Below are 19,225 nucleotides of genomic sequence, written 5' to 3' on the forward strand. Positions count from 1 at the left end.
ACCTTTCCTAGGACAGAGACTGTCACAGGGGTTGCAAATTAGCACAGCTCACCACAAAAACAGCTCTATGCAGAACTAAAGCCCCTTGATCTCCATCTGGCATACCGTACTTGCTTACACGTGGTGCTAGGCCTTCCTCCACATTTACCATGTTTTCTGTGCCACAAGATTCTGTACTGTTTTTTCAGAAATCTTTTGAGGAAACATTGTATTTGTCCTTGTGAGCAGAGTGGAACTGTGGAAAAGCAACAGATGGTGACCACATTTAAAATTGTTCAGCCCATAACCTCACGGCTTCTCATCCAGGATGCCCTAGCTCCTGAGAAACTGGGCCATGAAAAGTGGGAAGGCTGATGAATACATGGTAAGAGACTGAAGTTAGCTTATGTTTACAGCAAAAATATCACCACAGGGAAAGAACAAAGTGAACTTGAGTGAGAGGGATGACAGAGACTAAACTGGGAGAGGTAATGGTGGATCAGTACCCTGGCATTATGCAATCTTGTTCTTTGAGCTCTTTGTAGGAAAGAAAAATAGAAACCTTAACATGGTGGAAGGAAAATTATACAAATTCTTATGGCACTTAAGGAGGTCCAAATTGTTATGGAGAGCTAGCTATTCAGATGGATTAGGGATGGGTTGATATTGAGAGCCACTTCAGTCCCTTGCAACAAAAAGGCAAGGTCCCATGGACAGCAACATTATCCCAGCACCACAGGCTGGCAGGATGGCACAAAGCACCGCAACATTCAGCCCTTACCATGACCAGCACAGATTAAGAGAGAGAGTTGTGAGAGGAGGTATTTGATTTGAATCCCACCAACACTGCAGCAAATCTGTAGTGCCTACCAGGTAGTCCTGCCCCACCTAAGAAACAAGCCACTCTTCCCTGCAGAATCAGTGGCCAAGTTTACCATGGCAGTTCTTGAGGTCAGGCAACTTCTTGCTTGGCAAGATCCATGACTGCTGCTGCTTGCCTCTTCAAGCCCAAGTTTGTAAGCAGAAGCATCTGAAACAGTTTTCTGCAGCAAACGCTTATCTAAGGATACAGTTTTGGCAGTCAGAGCCTTAGGCACATTCCTATTGTTCCTATGCCTTACTGCAGGCTGCTGAAACCCCACTGAGACAAATCAAGCAAGCTCAGCACAATCACCATCTGAACTCCAGCACAATCAGTGGAGCAGAAATGGATGGGTCTCAGCAGGCCATCACTCCCAGAGCAAGATAAGGGCAGAGGGAAAATCCTGGGTGCAGAGGAAGAACAAAAACTTGCTGAACAAAATCTAGCTGATAGGAAATTGGAGTGATGGTGTGTTGTAGGAGAAGATCAAAACTAAACTGAAAGTAAGTCCAAGGTTTTATTATCTGACAGAAGATCCTGCTTCTTTTGTCCACAAGAGGAATGAGGACGTGTCACACTGTTGTTGCACATGTTGTTCCTCAGTCATTTTATGAGCAGATCAGAACTGTACTGTTTGCATTAAGGACACATAACAGGAAGGTGACAGTCATGAGTCTCCAAAACACCAGTGAAAAACCTAAGATTGTGAATACCTTCAAATAAAAACAAAGCCACATTCTTTGCACCAATCAGTAATACACTGTACTGGAAACAGGACTGAGTCCTTCAAAGTTCAAAATTTCAGTGTTACTCCTACTCTTATAGCTTGGTGACAGGAAAAAGAAAAGCAATTCCAGAAAGTTTGCAGTGTCCAGCAAGTGACAGAACTCTTGGTGCACTTCACCGTGACTCCACCACACCAAGTCAACTGAGGAGCAGTGTCCCTTCTCAGAGCTCCAATGCTGCACCACTGTGCATCCTCCTGTCCTGCTGATGCACAGTGACACAACTAAGTTTCCACTGGGTGCTGCAGAAACAATCTTGCCTACCAATGTCAGCTGTGCTGGAAGAGCAAAATTAGGCCCTATAAGGACACCACTAAAAATAATCAAGTTTAGTTCTGCAATTAGAGTTGAATATAGTGAAAGCTGCAACTTTCATAAAGACAACTCATGATTAGACATGATGTCATGCATTAAAAATTTAATCCAAACAACTTGTCTGTTTCACTACAAATAGCAAGCTTGAATGTCCTGGCAAACTGTAAGGACATGATTTACAAATACTAGGTAATATTTGGATCTTGCATTATAAGCAGTGCTCCAATCTTTCTGAGAAATAAAAATGACTTCATTCTGGGCTTAGCTGGGTCATTTCAATAGACCAAAGTTTCAGAGATATAAACCATAACTGGACATACTGAGCTCAATAGATACAAAGTTTTGTTTTGGTCACAGACCACACAATTAGCATCCACTCTTAATATATCCAATCACTCTGAGGCATTTTGCTTTATGGTACTGTTAAACTTTCAATCAGGACTGGCAATCTGGTCTAACCCCACAGCTTTTTGAACTCTAATGGCTGTTATTAATAATCATGTGATGTGCAGATTCTGAAAAGCAGTTTTGCTTTCCTTTCCTTAAATTCACATAACAAGTAATTGGCTACTTTTCCCAAACTGCTTTGCCCTACCACCTAACTGTTCCCCAGAGCCCTACAATGAAACTTGACCCTCTCTTAACTTTTTTTTTAATCTAAGTTTGAAAAATTTCCAAATGAATGCCATTAACTCCATGTTTTATGTGACAAGCACCTATGACAGAGAGCAGGTCAGAAGACTGTGTACACTTACAAAGAAAACTCTTCGGATTCCAGGTGCCAGTCTTTCTGTTTTTAGCTTCCAGACCAAAGGCAAAGGAGAGTTGAGAAGAAACACCAGAGGCTTCTGATGAATATGCACTGATGAAATTGGATTCAAATGTAATGTGACCTACAGAAAAACACAGAAATATGTGAATACTTCCTGGAATTTGAAACAATGAATCAAAGGTAATTTTCATATATATTATGACTTTTAACATTCAGATCTCTTGACTCAAGATTATAGATGAATCTATTCCACAAAAGTCAGTCAACAGAGCACAGAGAAAATAAAATATGAAATAGTTAACATTGTGCTCTATGCTTGCAAAGCACTGCTAAAAAGAAAACCTTGGCAAATGCTGATGAAAAATATCTTATGCAAAAGGTCAAACCACGAAGCTGAGAGTTGGAGAACTAGGAGATAAAAAGAATTGCAAAGCAAACTCTGATTTCTGGTTTCTAGATGGTAGTCTACAAAAGTGGCTTAGAGTATAAAACCTCATCTGCTGATTCTGTTAAAGGCATAAATCTAGCCTGCAAAATAAATAAAACTAAACAAACAAAAACCAGGAGGAACAAATCCAGAAACACAAGCAAGTATTACATTACTTCATGGAAGGAATTCCAAAAGAAATTTTAACATTCACTAGGGAAAGAAAATGCCTGTGTTCAGAAGCTAAAGAGATACACAGGGTAAATGATATGAGGAAAGTGGACATCATGGAAGTAAGGCAACCTGTTAGAAGTGACTTTGAAACAACCAGTTTGTAGTTGCTGAAGTCCCTCCTGCTCAGCTCCTCATATCCCGGTACTGCCCTCCTAGAAAGAGGTCAGTACTGGACAAAACCATAACCAAAAACACGACAAAAGAGCCTGTCATTTTTTTAAGCATATACAGACTTGCAATTGATATTACAGTGGTTTTTGTGGCACCTAATAAGCTGTTTAAGCAGTCAGGATTTAGCTTGATACTTCATCCCACCTGGTAGGATACTTCATCCTACCACAGACTGAGCAGGGAAGCTGATGTCCCACCATACTGGTGGCAGGCAGGTTCCCTGACAATCACAGCTCATTCTAAAAGAAGTATAGAGGAAGCAAGCATGAACACAACCACCAGTTTGAGTGGTGGCAAACAGAAATAAGGACAAAGATAATTCAGAATTAATTCTGTATCCTGCTAGAGAATTTAAAAGGATATTTGAGATAGAGAAGAGCCATTACATGTAGTTCATTGCATGATTCCTATATAGTGGCAAACAACCATTAGTTTACTAGTAAAGTAAATGGAGATTCACCCAGTAAACTACCTAGATGAAAGCTAGAGACCAAATTGAAAACTAGATACCTATTACTGTTGAAAATATTTTCCAAAATAGACAGTAGGGTGGTTTTGGTTTAGTTGGTTTGGGTTTTGTTTGGGGGTTTTTGCATTTTTAAATTTTTTTACCCTTTTTTATTTTATTTATTTCACCTTGAAAAGTTCACCATCATTATAAAGTCAAAGTCAGGCCCTGGTCTCGGGTTGGAGATACTCAGAGGACAGCAGAAAGACCTTTTATCACTACTTAAGAACTTGCAAAAAGGCTAGCAAACAGCTGGCTGTGCTCTCACACTAACTGGTAGCAGTTGCTTACAAGCACTATGTACCAGATTCTGAAATGCCACTGAAGGTGTCTCCAGTCCCCACAGTGATAGACATCAAACCCCACACATACACCTCTGGGAGCACCAAGGACATCCCTGTCCTCCTCTTTCTTAGGCTTGATTAAAACTCGTTGGAAAACTGAGTAAATCCATATTTGTACCAAACCCAAGCTGCTTTAAAGAACAAGCTCCTCTCCTGGCCAGCAGCTGGGCAGTGCCCACCCTGCCTGCAGGAAGGCCAGGCAGTGCCATCTTCTGCTCTCTGCAGCCACCTCTGGCACCACCTCTCCAGCAGAAGACATGGTGGTATTTTATACATTTCATAAAGAAAACACCAAGTACAATAGACTACCAAGAACCACATTTCTCTCCATTTTCTGCCTCTAAGAATAAAACACCTCATTTTAGTAAACTGCAAGGTGGTAGTACTCTCAATTCTAATGGGAGGACAGAGATCTGAAATGCCAAACACTCACTTTCTTAGCTACAGAAACTGCTTTGCTCTATCAGCTATAGAGACAAAGTAGTTCTGTTACCTGAAAATAAGGAGAAATTATTCATTTTACAAGACTCTTGCTTTGTTGTTCTGTCTAGAAATGGAGAGGTGAAAGTAAAAAGGAAAAGGTGTTTCGAACCCCTATTAAATTCACAATTAAACAGCTTTCATTAATTCTTGTGGCTTTTCAGCTGTAATCACTGCTAATTAATAATAAGCTGTTAAAACTATTACATGTCATTACCTTGTTCTGGGCTTATGGTTTCTTAAAAACCAATAAAAACACTGTAATCTCAGTTTAGCACAGTAGTGCAGTTTTATCTTTTGAAGTTCTGATATCAGAAATATGAATTCAAATTTCATGCTTATTTTTTTCAGCTTCAAATGGCACAAAGTGCATCCAACATACTTCCATGCCCAATAATAATTGATTTCCTTTGATCCTAGATATTTATGAAATTACTTATAATATACTTTGTGTGCTTAAATAACCAAGAATAAAAACCAGTAACAATCCTCTTGCACTGGCCAACAGGAGCACTCAGGTTAGGCTTGCATCCTGGCTGTGTTTTTGTCAGAATGTGAAGCTATTTAAAACCACCATTATTTATTAAAAGCAGGAATGATACAATACATATAACACACTGAAAACTTCATCTCAGAAACAGCCAAGCCAAATCCTTTGGGTAATAAGGAAATGGAGAAGTACCTCTGTTTCAACCAATCTCAGACAAATTTGCTCAAAACCAACATCTATCAGACAAGACAGATGTTTTAGACCTCACGAAGATTTCTTCCTGTTGTTTTAGTCACATGAGAGCACACAGAGCAATCATACTGCCTTAGTGAGAAAATCAGAGACTCTTTGCAACTGGATCTACTATCAGACTTTGTAGTTGCTATTCCCTCAGCTTGTAAAATTAAAGATATACATAATGCACACATACATTATTATTTTCATACATGCATGAAAATAATAAACAAATTTTGAGCTGTATGCAGAAGTAGTGATGCCTTTGGCTGAAAATGTAGGATAAGCTATACCACAATGGAACTTTCCTACATTTCTCCCTGACAAGTGCAGATCCTTGGGAACAGCTACAGGACTTCAACACCAAGTCAACTTTTTTCATAACCAAATGAAATGCTTCTGTGCAAACTTTCTAAATAAAGGTAATTTTGTATTACTGCACTCTCAGTGATGCTCATGATTAAGCAACAAAACACATAATGCAAAATTCATGTGCCTAGTCCTAAACTTGAGAAAGAATATAGTTAATGTGACCGTGTTTCTGCAGGAGCCTCCATCGCTATACTCCTTAGCATATATTCCCTGTCACTACACTTGTTTACATAACAAAGTACTCAGGAAAAATCTGAGTTTTGAGCAAAAAAACAACTTGGGTCTACAAACTGGGAAAAAACCTCCAGAGCTCCACAGAAACTGCTGAGGACCATCTTGGTCATCATCTTTTTCATAACCAGTTTCTTCTTCAGAGCTAGCACTGCTGAGGAACCTACCTGCTGGGTAGCCAAGTCTGAATGTGACTGTTCCCACTGTGAAGTTGTACCAAATTAACACACTCCTCACAGAGTAACAATTTCCTCCCTTATATTTACAGTTGCTCCATCATCACTGTCAGTACTTGATGATACACAGCAGTGGTATCTCTTATGAGAGACTTCTGGTCTTGGAAAATTTTTCAAGCAAACTGCTGAGGAGATACCAGCACTCAAGATCTCTATGCCAAAACCCTGCTGTCAAACATTGGGTTTTTTACATTGCATAACTACAGTCAGTGGGCATCACATGGAAATTTCAGCCCAAATACAGTAGGCATGGTCAGAACAGCTCACCAGGGAGGTGTTTATGTGAGGGAGAGTGGTTTGAACTGCAGAGTCCAAGTAAAAGCCTGGACTTTGACTGTGCATCAGAGGCATTTAAATGTCTCTTCCTGCTCCTGCTTCAGAGATTGAAAGGCTTAACAGGACTCTAAGCTGTTAGAAATTATAACATCGACACAAGTTCAACACTTCAGCTGCACCAGCACCTCCAGCCCAACAGCTGCCCTCTCTAGCTCTGCCTTGCTAAGCTCCACAGCTGTGCTTCCACTGACTTGTCCCTTTGCTAATTTCTGGCATGGCTGCCTCCATCCACAGTACCATGGAGGAAGATCTTCATCCCTACTCTCTCTACAGTAATCTCAATAAAATACCATTTTCTGCTGCAGTGCCCCCACTGTGGCTCTAGTTATGCCATGTATTAGCTGAGTTCCAAGCAACCCCACTCCCCTGAACAACTTTCTGTCTCATCTTAGCTCAAGAGCTATTCAAGACACATCTTTTCTCATGCCTACAGTTCACAGCACCTTCAGAACACAACACAAATTGATAGAAAGGTACTGAATTGTTTTGAACCACCAAAAAAAGGTTTCAAATTAATAGCACATGAGATAATTATAAATTTCCCCTTTCTTTTTTGCATTTTCACTGGCAAAATCCATATTTCTAAAGATTTATGGAAGCCTTGCCCAGAAACTTCATCAGAAACAAATCCTACATGTGTTCAGTGCTGTAAAGAGTGTTTTGAAGACACAGTGTGAGACTCTGAACTCACTGAACTCTGTGGTAAAGTTCGTAACCTTTTTTTTGAAACTCCCATAATAGCTTAAAAAATAAAAAAAAAAAAAATCAGGGATCCAAAAAAGGACATTCTCCACCCATTCCTAGATTTTCAAAGAAGCTTATGATGCACACACATTTGTACTTCTCAACAATATACTATTTCACGCAAAGTCTTCTGCATCTCAGGCAGCTCTGTGACCAGTTTGGTCAAACAATATCAAAAGAAAATTAAACCAGAATCATTAAACTGACAAGAGCATTTTTAGGTCACCTAGTCCACTTAAAAAGCAGCTGCTATTACTTTGCCCATATTATTTTAAAAACATATTAAAAGACAGCATATTACCCAAGCAGACAGCACCACAACAGGAAAATAAGTCAACGTGGTCCAACACATTCCTCACTCCCAGTGAAGGGCTCATTTGATCACAAAGCTGTTGCACAGCCAACACTTTCATTGTGCAATCAATAGCCAGGCCAGACCTTCTGGGCATGTGTGTCAGCAATGGTCCTCTCAGCTCAACCTCAGCAGCTGTTTGTCAGAGGAAGCTCCTCTTCAGACTCACGTCTGGCCCCCTTTGGCACACACTCCTCTGAATGATACATGACTAACTTGTGAGGAATACAACAATTTGGTCATAGCTGAAAATTATAGACCAAAGCTATTCTGAAAATCTTAAAACAAAACCTACACGTTCCTCTTTAAAGCATTAAGCACAAGTGGGATGTGAAGCCCAGTGGTTCTGTCCTGTTTGTTAGGATGCATTTTTCCCTTCATAGGCACAATACCCACCGAAGCTCCGCTGGCACTGCTGAGCAGCTGCCTGTGCCCGGGCTGTGCTGGTGCCTGCTGCCTGCACACTCTGCACAGCTCCTTGAAGTCTCCAGCAGCAGCAAGGTTAAGGCGGCTGCAGAGGCTTCTGTCCCCAGAGATGGGTTTCATGGAAGGCTGAGTATCACCACAGAAACCAACCACAAAAACAGTCTACGGCCTCCTGCCCCGCTACTCTGGTAAAGCAATTTGTACTACGTGAAAGGCAAGGACACAAATGCTGAAAACTGATCAAAGTAAATGCTGATGTTAAAGTACCATTTTGTTTTGCTGACTTCAAGGCATCAAATCACAGGCTCTGTGTTTTTGTTCTAAAAAGATGAAAGGTAAGTGCCAAGGATTTGTAAGGTTGAATTAACTATTCCGGCATGAAGGCCTTTAGATAAATTCATAGCACATTTTCCAAAACAGCCATTACAAATCTGTGCTAATAAGCCAGGACAAACTATGCAGTGTTGTATTGAATTACACTGTCTAGGCTTGGACAGCTGTTTTCTAAAAAAGAAGAAAAAAAATTTTAAGTCTCAGATCACATAAGTACATTTTCTGACTTAAAAGTGATGCAGTAAAGACCAATTTATGACATCTTAACTCATTACTCTACTGCAAAGATTAAATTAACTCATTCAAATCAGGCAAAATATAGAGCTGAAATATGAAAATTTACACCTATCTCTGCCCCAAGTGTTCTCATTCTTTTTGTCAATACAATATTTATGGATAATTTATTCTGGTATTAGAAGTCAAAGATATTTACATGAAGAAACTTATTTTTACAGTTCACTTCTGTCTATCAGTATAGGAGATTTGGAATTTCTACTGAAATTCACTTAAAAAATAAAACGTTGGTACACTGGCCATAATAGAATCCAATTGAGGATTGATTAATTTATTAATCCAGCTCAACTGGTGGGATCTGGTACTGCACCACTTTTCAGAAGTGTTTATCAAGCACTTTGGGAAGGATCCTTTTCTTCTTAAAATAAAACTAAAATAAAAGCATATTCTTTAGACAGGATTGTGATTCAAAATGAAATACTGTTTTTTCCTACCCCTCATATTTTTGCTATGCTCACTGAATATTGTGTTACAGATTTGATACCAAGCCAGCTATAGTAGATCACAATACCCAGCTTTTGAGAGCCAACAGTTTCTGAGAGAGAGTTTGCTGGTTTTTCCAAGAAACTCAAAATATGTTCACATGGTGTTACTGCCTGAATGTAACTTTGCTCGCAGGGTTACATATTTGCATTCCTAAATCAAATGATTGTATAAGGACATTCCTAAGGTCACACAAGATCCCACCGCTTCCCTTCCGGGAAAGTTCTCCAATGCAGACTACGTTCAGACAGGGTAAGCACCGATTTTTGAAAACTCACCCCAGCAATCAAACAGAAGATCTTCAAAACAGCATCAAAGCAGCCACTAACTCCAGGGAAACTGCAATGGCACTAAAAGCAAGCACTCGCACCCACAGAGAGTTACTTTTTCTCCCACAGAACTCAACACTGTGCCACCTTCAAAGCCCTTGCCAGGGACACACCATGCCACCGTCTCTCTGCCAGACCAGCACTCATGGATGCTGCTGAGGCAGGGACCTGCCCCTTTGGGAGAGAGCAGGGAGGGAGCTGCAATGCATGAAGTACAAGGGAAGGAAAGACCTGTTCTTACTTCCAGGATGAGGCACAACTCAATACTTAGGGAATGGATCTGAGTCCCAGGTAGCATCTACCCAGGTGCATAGGGGACTGAAGTTTATTTTCAAGGTTTAATATCAACTCTTTGCTTATTTTACCCTAACTAGAATTGCAAATAGATTGGCATTGCCTGGACCTTCTCGCCCACACAGTACTGGAGAATCAGATTGACTAAACAGCAGTTATAGCTCAGTTTTAAAAATCATGGGAAAGATTCACCCCTGGCATAATTCCACTGAAGCTACTGGCATTAAACCAGAGACTGATGAGATCCCATACATTACTGCATAAAAGACAGAATACTATTGCACAATCTCTTGACTGTTACAGTCTACCACCCAGACTGGAAAATTAGGCTCCATAAAAAAGAAGATAAGAAAACAGAAAATTTGATAAGGACTGCCCAACTATGACCTGTGGCCCACTACACTCTCTTCATTAAGTACTCTCAAAAATCTTTGACCGAAAGGTGTTTGAAAACTCCTTTTCCTGTCACCCCTATTTGTCCTACAATAGGGGCTAAAGGTCAGGGTGTGCTGTGCTAGACACAAAGAGCTTAAAAATCAAGTCCTACAGCACATGAACATGCCAACATCCACTAACAAACTATTTTGAACTATGCATCATGTTCCCATTATTAATAATTCAGAGGAAAATCAGAGAATCACAGAACAAGCTGAGTTGGAAGGGACCCTCAATGATTATCAAGTCCAGCTCCTGGCCCTGCACAACAACATCCCCAAGAGTCACACCCTGTGCCTGAGAGCATTGTCCAAACACTCCTTGCACTCTGTCAGACTTAGGGCTGTGACCAGTGCCCTGGGGGGTTCTAGTGCCCAGCCACTCTCTGGGTGAAGAACCTTTTCCTGACATCCAGCCTAAGCCTCCTCTGACACAATTCTAGGCCATTATCTTGGGTCCTGTCACTGGCCACCATAGAAAAGAGATCATTGCCTGCGCCTCCTCCTCCCCACATGAGGTAAGTTGTAGAATGTGGTAAGGTCTCCCCTCAGTCTCCTCTTCCCTGGGCTGAAAAGACCAACTCATCTCATCCATTAAAGGACAACCCCAAAACATGTTCAAGACAACTAAACAAAGTTCCCTGTAGGGATGAAGCATCACCCTTGAGTTTGGCACCTATTCCATGTAGAGCAGCACATTGTTTGTAATGAAGACCTAAGGATTCAGAACCAGCTAGGAAACAGACCTGCCCAAACACTGACTTCATACTTGTATCCAACAGTGGGATGAGAGAGAGCCCTTTAAAACAAAAGCCTAAGGGCTTGCAGCATAGGCAAAAATTATCTGTAGTTCTGCCTCCAATGTAAGCTCTGGTACATTTCTTGCCCCAATATGAAATGACCAAGCTGAGGGTCTGTGTAATAAGATGGATTTGCAGCACATTTAGATCTCCTCATCTGGCTTTGTAATTCAGTTGCTCCACACAACAGACCAAAAAACGCAAATTACAAGTAAAATTTAGTACTATAACATTATCAAAAGCATCATGTGCCAGATGAGTATGCTGTATGACATTCAACATACTGCTCTGCTCCTGGCAGCAGAGTTGCCTGTGTCTGGCAAACTGGTGGTTTCCTGCAGCAGTGCTATTCTGCTCAAAAGTGGAAGAACAGGCAACCACGCTGGTAAGATTTTACTAGAAATGCTGTGCCTGTTCAGAAAGCACCACAGCTCACACAGCATCCAAAAATTCTGACACAAGGAGACATTACAAAATAGCGCTTCTAGCTTCATGAAAATGTTGGGCTATTTCTGCCCACAGCTTAGTCACATAATTTATTTTCAGACAAAAACATAGCAAATTAATTTCTGATGTTCCTAAGTTGTTATTCTAGGCTGGAGCAGCCAAATTCTAATAATATATGCAAATACCTAGGTAATAAAAGCTATTCCTGACACAAATAACTTGGCAAATATGCAGGAGAGTTATTGAAGTCCTATTTGCAATAGAAAGGGGTATGACTTTCACAGTGCAAGAATAATAAGAGTAAAAAAACTTGAGGGTTTTTAATAGGACAGAACACAAAGGGCAATAACTGCATTACCATAATTCATACTGAGACAGTTCTGTAACAATCATCTTGAAAGTATAACCCGAAGAGTTTACTGATAAATTTTATGTAGATACCATACACACACTGCCTATGTTAGCTTTCTTTACCCAAATTATACAAATCCAGCCTCCCCTGTGCATACATATTTCAAATCAATTTTCACTGAATGTGTTCTGCATTACATGCTTTGAGAAACAGAATTCTCTTTCTTCCTGGAAAACAAGATTTTTCAAAAACTTCTGTCTGCAGCAAAGGAAGCAGCCTCTGCACATGCAATTCTGCTCAGCTTTGCCAACCAAATGTAACTTTCACACAATAATCCCCACTTTGGTCACCTGCAGAGCAAGGGCTGCCCACAGTGATCAGCCCCCATCAGTGCAAAGCTGGGACCCCTTTGCCCATTCTGTCTGTGACCTGAATGAGATGCTCAGGCTCCCAAAGATTAAGTGAAACCATTTGTGCCATCTGCCCTTCTGCAGACCAGCCAGGCTTCCCAAAACACAGCGCTTTGCTCAACTTTGCACAAATCAGTAGATGTCAATAACATTCACATGGCATATAATGAATCCTGAGGGACAGTCTTCCTTTTATACATTTTATGGGAAAATTCTTTGTTTACTTTAGATATGTTTTAAGGGCAGAGGATCTGTCCCTGTACACCACAAGTACAACATCTCCCCTACTGTTGCTAGTGGCCTATTCAAAAAATGGTATCACCACACTAAGCTTTATTTTAATAATTAAGATAGAATACTAATGAAGAAATGTAACAAATTTCCAGATAATTTTCTATTCCACATTTATTTGTACATATATTGCAGATCTAAGTTTTTCTTCAGTGCATGGCCTGAGCTGCAAATTTTAATCTGCCTTCCTTTCTCCCATCCCTAAACTATTACCAGGGAGTTGTGTAACAGGGTATCCAGTGCCCTGAAAATAAAAAATGGGTATGGAAGTGGTTAACTACATCAGAGGATATGTAAGTACATAGTAAAAAGCAGCTCCTGTCCCAAAGGAAAAGCTTCTTAAACCGAGAGATAAAAGACATGACAACTGCCAGGACCATTTTCCTTAAATGCATTTGGGGCCTTCTAAACTAATCTACACAGGCTATTTCAGGTAAACACAAGTTTCCACTGCCCATATTTTCAGCAAGTTAGCTAGATTCTAGCCCCCCAGCATAAATGGCAGAGCTGCACTAATGTATCACTAAAGTTGATTCACCTTGCCTCTCAACAGGTCTTGTTTGTCCAGGCTCAGTGTGACACTAATACTGAATGCTAGGTCTGTTCAGAGCCAATACTTGCACTGTCTCATCTCCACCAGGTGTGAGGCTAGAGCTGACACAGCAGGTTTCTAGTTCATCTCAACTGTAAAACACCACGCAGATGTAACATAGCACACAGCGTCCAAAAAACATAATGGTCAGTGAATACAGAATTTCCAAATCTCAGGGTGTATCCTTAATGGTTTAACATACTTCCCACTGTTTCACAAGCTGCAGGTGGGGAAGGGGAGAAGGCTGAGATAATAGGGCTTCTGAAAGCAAGTAAATACTGCAAACAAACATGAAAAAGATGACAGAAAGACTGCAGGGCAAAGGGTTATGCCATTTGAAAGCTTCCACACACAAAAGAGTTTGGTTCTCAGGGTTTGCAGCTAGACCACATACAGATCCAGATGACTGGAAAAAAGAAATGTCATACTCCAGGTGTCTTTTAAAGAGGTACTGTCACAGAGAAAGTGCAACATGCAGTGTTCACATCTTTACTGGACATGCAAAACGAAATTCTTGCTTTCCAAGCCAGGGTAAGGAACAGCACGTGTGCATGACTCATAAAAAACAGACAACCTAGAAGCAGCTCCAGATTTAGGAAACAGTTTTGTTTACTTTATTGTCAGTAACTTACCAGCCCAAGTAAGATTTGGTGCAAATGTGTGTCTGTACTACATGTGCTCACAAACAGTATTAGAAGTTAAATACAAAGGAAACTGCTTTCAGAAGATTAAAAGTAATTGTTAACAATGCATTGTCTCTCTACTCCCCTGGGGTGGGTCTTCAATCTTCACAATTTTTTTCTTATTGTCAAACTTACAAATAAGGAGAACTTCTAATCTCTGTACAAACAAAGCAGTATTTGAGGAATATTTCAAATAATGATTTCATGATATTAACTATACAGGAAAAAAAAACCCACCAAAACCCCTAAGGAACCAGATTTTCTATTTAATCAGGCCTAGCCATTATAAGTAAGACTATTCATATCTCTATATAATTGCAGAATCAATACCATAAAATCTGACAAAAACCTCCAGAAGAAATTTGTGATGCTATCAAGTATTTTCTTGCACAATGATGCCCATTTTATGCACATCATATCTGCACTGTCTCTCTGATACTTGCTTGAAAAGAGATTTACTGAAAAACACACTGGCTTGTTTTTGAGGTAAGAAAGAACTAACTGCTGCTACTTGCATACAGTATTCTTCCATGTAGCATCCAGATGCATTTTCAATGTTCAATTTACTTCATTGCAGGTATCACTTGAAACCCAATTAATGGAGGAAAGAATGCATGTTCCAATGGCCTACGCTGCCAATACACCTACAAAGCAAGGATCACTGTAATTCTCTGCAAAACCAATGTCATGCAAAGTCACCTTTCCCAGAGGCCTCAGAATCCCACGTGCCTATTCACATGCACAAGCACACCGTGTCCATGCAGAAGACATGAACACTGTGCTTCCTTGAGAAATTATGGAAGAGTGAGCCAGACCTCAAACAGTCTTCAGGGTAAAAGAATGTTGGTTATCTCCAGAATGGTGACAGTTCTTAATACTTGTCCCTCACTGGCATTTGAGTCATCACCAAATACTGCCTCTCACCTAGACAAACTAACTACTGCAACCACCATGTTTATTACATATGACATGATGTCAAATCATAATAAAAACATTTCTTTATTATAAATTGCCACAGCACTTGTTAAAGAGACAATATCAGCTATGAATTATCTATATTTCCTTCAAACTTTTTCAAGCAATTTAGGTTTCAGATATTCGTACCTTATGATGGTGCTATTTTTGCATCTTCTCCTTTCAATAACAAGTTTTCCTACTGTATAAGTACTCTGCTTATGTTTCACAGGGAAAATAAGAGACTCTTCTAGACAAACACAAACTTGAGTGTTATCAAAAGCAAGATCAACAAAAAAACACCTACCCAATTAAAACATTTGTTGTTCTTCTACCTTGCCACAGCATGGTTTTACTTTTTCAGCTAATACAGGAGCTGTCAGGTATGGTAAGCTCCACACAATTTTCCCCTGCACTTGGAGGCTGAAGAAGAACGACTTCATTAATTACAGCTTTTGGTTCAAACAGACACTCTAGAGAACAACAAAAATGTGACTACTCATGACAAATGTTGCTCCACATCTCAAACATACATGCATGAACCCAAAGCTAGACTGGAACCTGACCATGGAGTTTGGGATATAGATGGACTCCTGGAAATGTCATCACTTCCTTAATTATCTTTTCTTGGAGAAAGTCATTACAGACAAAGCAGTAATTTATAAAAAAGACATATCAGAAGCTTGGAGGAAACTGGAGACCATGAACACAAATCACAGTCTTTAATCAAAAACCAACACACATCTGGCTGAAAGAAACATGTGAGCCCACATGCACAGTGTGGACACATACAAGCCACAGTGAGACAGGAAGAGTCCATCCAGTAAACAGCAGCAGCAGCCCTCCTGCGCTCTGTAACCCTGCAAGAAGAGCATATCAGTACCTGCAGCATCTTGCATCAGAGGAAAACAACGGTCCAGTTTACAGCTTCTAACATGACATTTTAAGCAGCAGTCAGCAAAACCCAAAACTGTGAGCAGTCAGAAAACTCCTACTGACGTTTTTCGTTCTGAACCCGTTAGCGTTCTGTGGTAGGCCTTGGCATGGCTTCAGACACTGCTCCACACAGCTCTCTCAACTGAGAACAGGGCTCACTTTCTGCACACAGCAAACAGTCCCATTTCTAAAAACAGAAAATACTGAGGGTTTGCACAGCACTTTCCAAGTCATGAGATGTCACTGCTGCCTCTTTAAGGGCAGGCACGCGTCAAGCCACGTTCCCGCAGCACATGAGGCTCTGTACAAACAGGCTCCTCTGGCCAGCACAGGACTTCCTCTGGCAGTTCTGGTGGGCAGAACGTGAAAGGACTGCCAAATCCAGTGACCAGCAAATCCTGAGCTGGTTTAAAACAACATGCAAAGACCGCAGTCCAGACAAACAAGATGAAAAAAACACATTAAAAAAGGTCGGATTTTATGGAAGCACAGATGCCTCAAAGTGCTAACAAAAAAGAGGGGGAAGAGCATTGCAAAGGTTTTCAAACAACAAGCAAACTCCACTTCTTAAAAATATGGCAATGCCATGTTCATCATGAAGGCAATTAAGACATCAATGTCATTTTAATGTATCAGCTGCACGGGAGTTTCAGCTTTCAGCAGACATGGAGTTATCTGAGACAGACACTGAATGATTACAATTTCTGTGGTGCATGCTGCCACTATCTTTAAGGCTTTGTAAGGTCTATCATGTACTTTTTTTCTGATTATGTCCAGTATGCCAGCTGGGCTCTTGAGCATGGCTGTGCATAAAGGGAGTAAACAGCAGCCTGTGAAACCACCCTGGTGAGCCAGTGGAGCTACCACAAGCCGTGGGCAAGCTTTGGAAATTACCCAGGATCAAAGAGGCATGTGATGAGGAACTCCTGCTTTCCAAATACAGGGTGTTCCTGGAGTACATTTGCCACAGAGTCACTCACAACTTGACTCTGAGACCTCACTGGCACAGAGCACTGCTGGAAGCAGTAAATTCATCTGACTTTCCATTCTTGATCTTATGTGGCACCCTTCCCTCACAAAACACCATGCAAAATGATTAAAAAAAACCCGTAGTCAACCTCAGATTTGACAGAGAGGCTTGCAGGTGGCCAAACTAATTTTCCATTGTTATTCTGTATATCCAGCATGACTGATTGTGCCTCTGCACAACTTCATGAACCACACATTATCAAGGAAGAAGAAGGAATGGGTGAAGTGATTGAACTGACCTTGATGGGCTCAGCATAACAGGAGAGCTGGCCAGCTGAAAAGGCTGAAGGTTCAAAACCTGTGAACACACTTGCATTAAAACATGGGGGTCTTCTGCTATAGCTAAAGATCCACTACTGCTGCCAAGCTAAGGCAGTCAGAAAGTGAAGAGGCAAGAAAAGAAAAACATCATTGCAAAGTTTGGATTTTGTCTGTACCTTGGCAGAGGCACAGTGCTTTATCTCTCAAAGCTTCTTTTTCTAAAGCAGCAACTATTTTTCTTCAAAGCAAAGGCCTTTGACCTAGCAGAAGTACTAAATATACCCACGTGCAGCACTGTATACCTATTCAAACAAATGAATAGGTAACAAAATCCTCACTAACTCCAGCTGTCGAGTAACAAACCTTGAATTCCCTTCCTGCCTGCTGTCAGCACATGACCTCCAGGCCCTCTCTGACCATGACTCTGGTGCTGCAGGTCAGCATGTTTTAAATATGCCCAGAAAGTGGCCCCTTTATCTGAGCTGAATCTCAAGGCTGTTCCTGGATCTCTGGATGCCTGAGCATGAAACAAAACATTTTTCTCTGACATAGCCTTGGGTGAGGCTGTTGTAGTATTAAACTTCTGAAAACAGTTAAAACAAACACACTAGGAAATACAGTAAACATGTAGCATAATATGCAAAATGAACTAGGTTTTCACCACCTTCATCACCCAGACCTTCAAAATCGTAAAAACCAAAACCACTGTGACACAGAAAAATTCTCCTGAATTCAGGATCAGCCTATTATAATTAGCCTATTCCAGGAGCTAGCAGTCATTTTAATATCATGCTTACTCTCAAAGGAAATTTTAAAGTTGTTATTATTACCTTTCTGCTGAGTAGCACGGATTAAACAGTGGGGAAGAAGGTCTGTCAAATTATTACAGCCTCAGTGGCGTTACTCAAAATTATAAAAATAAAGACAAGTCCTTCGTTTTCCTGTCTTCATTTCATGTAACACATGTTAAATATCTGTATCAGGCATAACATCTTAAAGTTTTTGAGGATGAGGATGTCAATGAAACAATAGTGAATCCATTGCCAGGAACTCTGATTCCATGTGTTCATATGTATTCAATCCTAAGTATTCACATGAGATTAACTTTATACGCCCCTCCTCTCTGCCTTTAACTATTTCAAAGTTAACTCTGTGCTCGAAGCAGCTCAGGGAAATTCAACCAACAGGCATAAGAAAAGAATCCTCTATTAATTTAGGACTTGATAATAAACCTAAAGACAGACTTCCATCTTAAAATAATTTTTATGCTCTTCTACACACATTCTTCTGGTGCAAATTTCCAGAGTTTCCAAGTGACTCTGCAAACACTAACTTCTTCAGAACAAACAGCTCCATGAGGAAGCAACTATCTCCTTTCTGAAAACTGAGAAACTGAAGCAGTGAAGATACCCAAAGCCAAAGAGAAAGTTATTGTAAGAGTTCAGTAGTTCCTGGCATTCAGCTGAGACCCAGATCAGTACAGAAATGCACACACGCACTCACTTCCCCAGGAATATTTGATCAAATAAAACAAACAAAAAAGGCTTGCATTTTTCTTGCCAAGTTCAATATAAACACTTGAGGCTATTACATGCACCCGTATTCTATTTCCTATGATAAAGCATGGCCAAATATGAATTGTGATAAAAGACATTTCTAAGAAATACTTGAGAAAGATTGGAACTTCGGGGGTTCTTACTTGAAGAAAGAAGACATTCCCAGTCTCAACATACAAGATTTTATCCCAATGGGATTATTGAACTAAAATACAAACAAATTCCTTGAAGATTATAAATGTGATAAAAACATTTCATGATATGATATTATATTTACCAGACTTCTGCTGTAACACAGAAGTGGTAAACTACTGATTCAGTTTCACAAATACTGTTCAGAATACACAATCCTATACATTTCCAATATGTCTTTTGTCTTCTTTTTCCCAGTTTATAGGGAAGGAAAAGCACCCAAATCTTACTAACCCTTACTGAAAAGCCTGCCTGCA

General features: G+C 40.3%; 1 protein-coding gene across 6 annotated transcripts in view; it reads right to left on the reverse strand.

The window, feature by feature from the left end:
• The window catches only part of TGFBR3 (transforming growth factor beta receptor 3), a 184,025-nt gene that overhangs the window by 45,656 nt on the left and 119,144 nt on the right, over nt 1–19,225 (reverse strand). For 5 of the 6 annotated variants that reach the window (XM_077785442.2, XM_021526362.3, XM_085586439.1 and 2 more), the window contains one exon: nt 2,697–2,834. The exons of the other annotated variant lie outside the window; for it this stretch is intronic. In XM_077785442.2, the coding sequence (XP_077641568.2) occupies nt 2,697–2,834 (138 nt within the window). The remainder of the gene's footprint in view (nt 1–2,696; nt 2,835–19,225) is intronic. 6 annotated transcript variants of the gene reach the window in all.

Source organism: Lonchura striata, chromosome 8, assembly GCF_050655825.1.
Source record: "Lonchura striata isolate lonStrDom1 chromosome 8, ASM5065582v1, whole genome shotgun sequence".
NCBI lineage: Eukaryota > Metazoa > Chordata > Aves > Passeriformes > Estrildidae > Lonchura > Lonchura striata.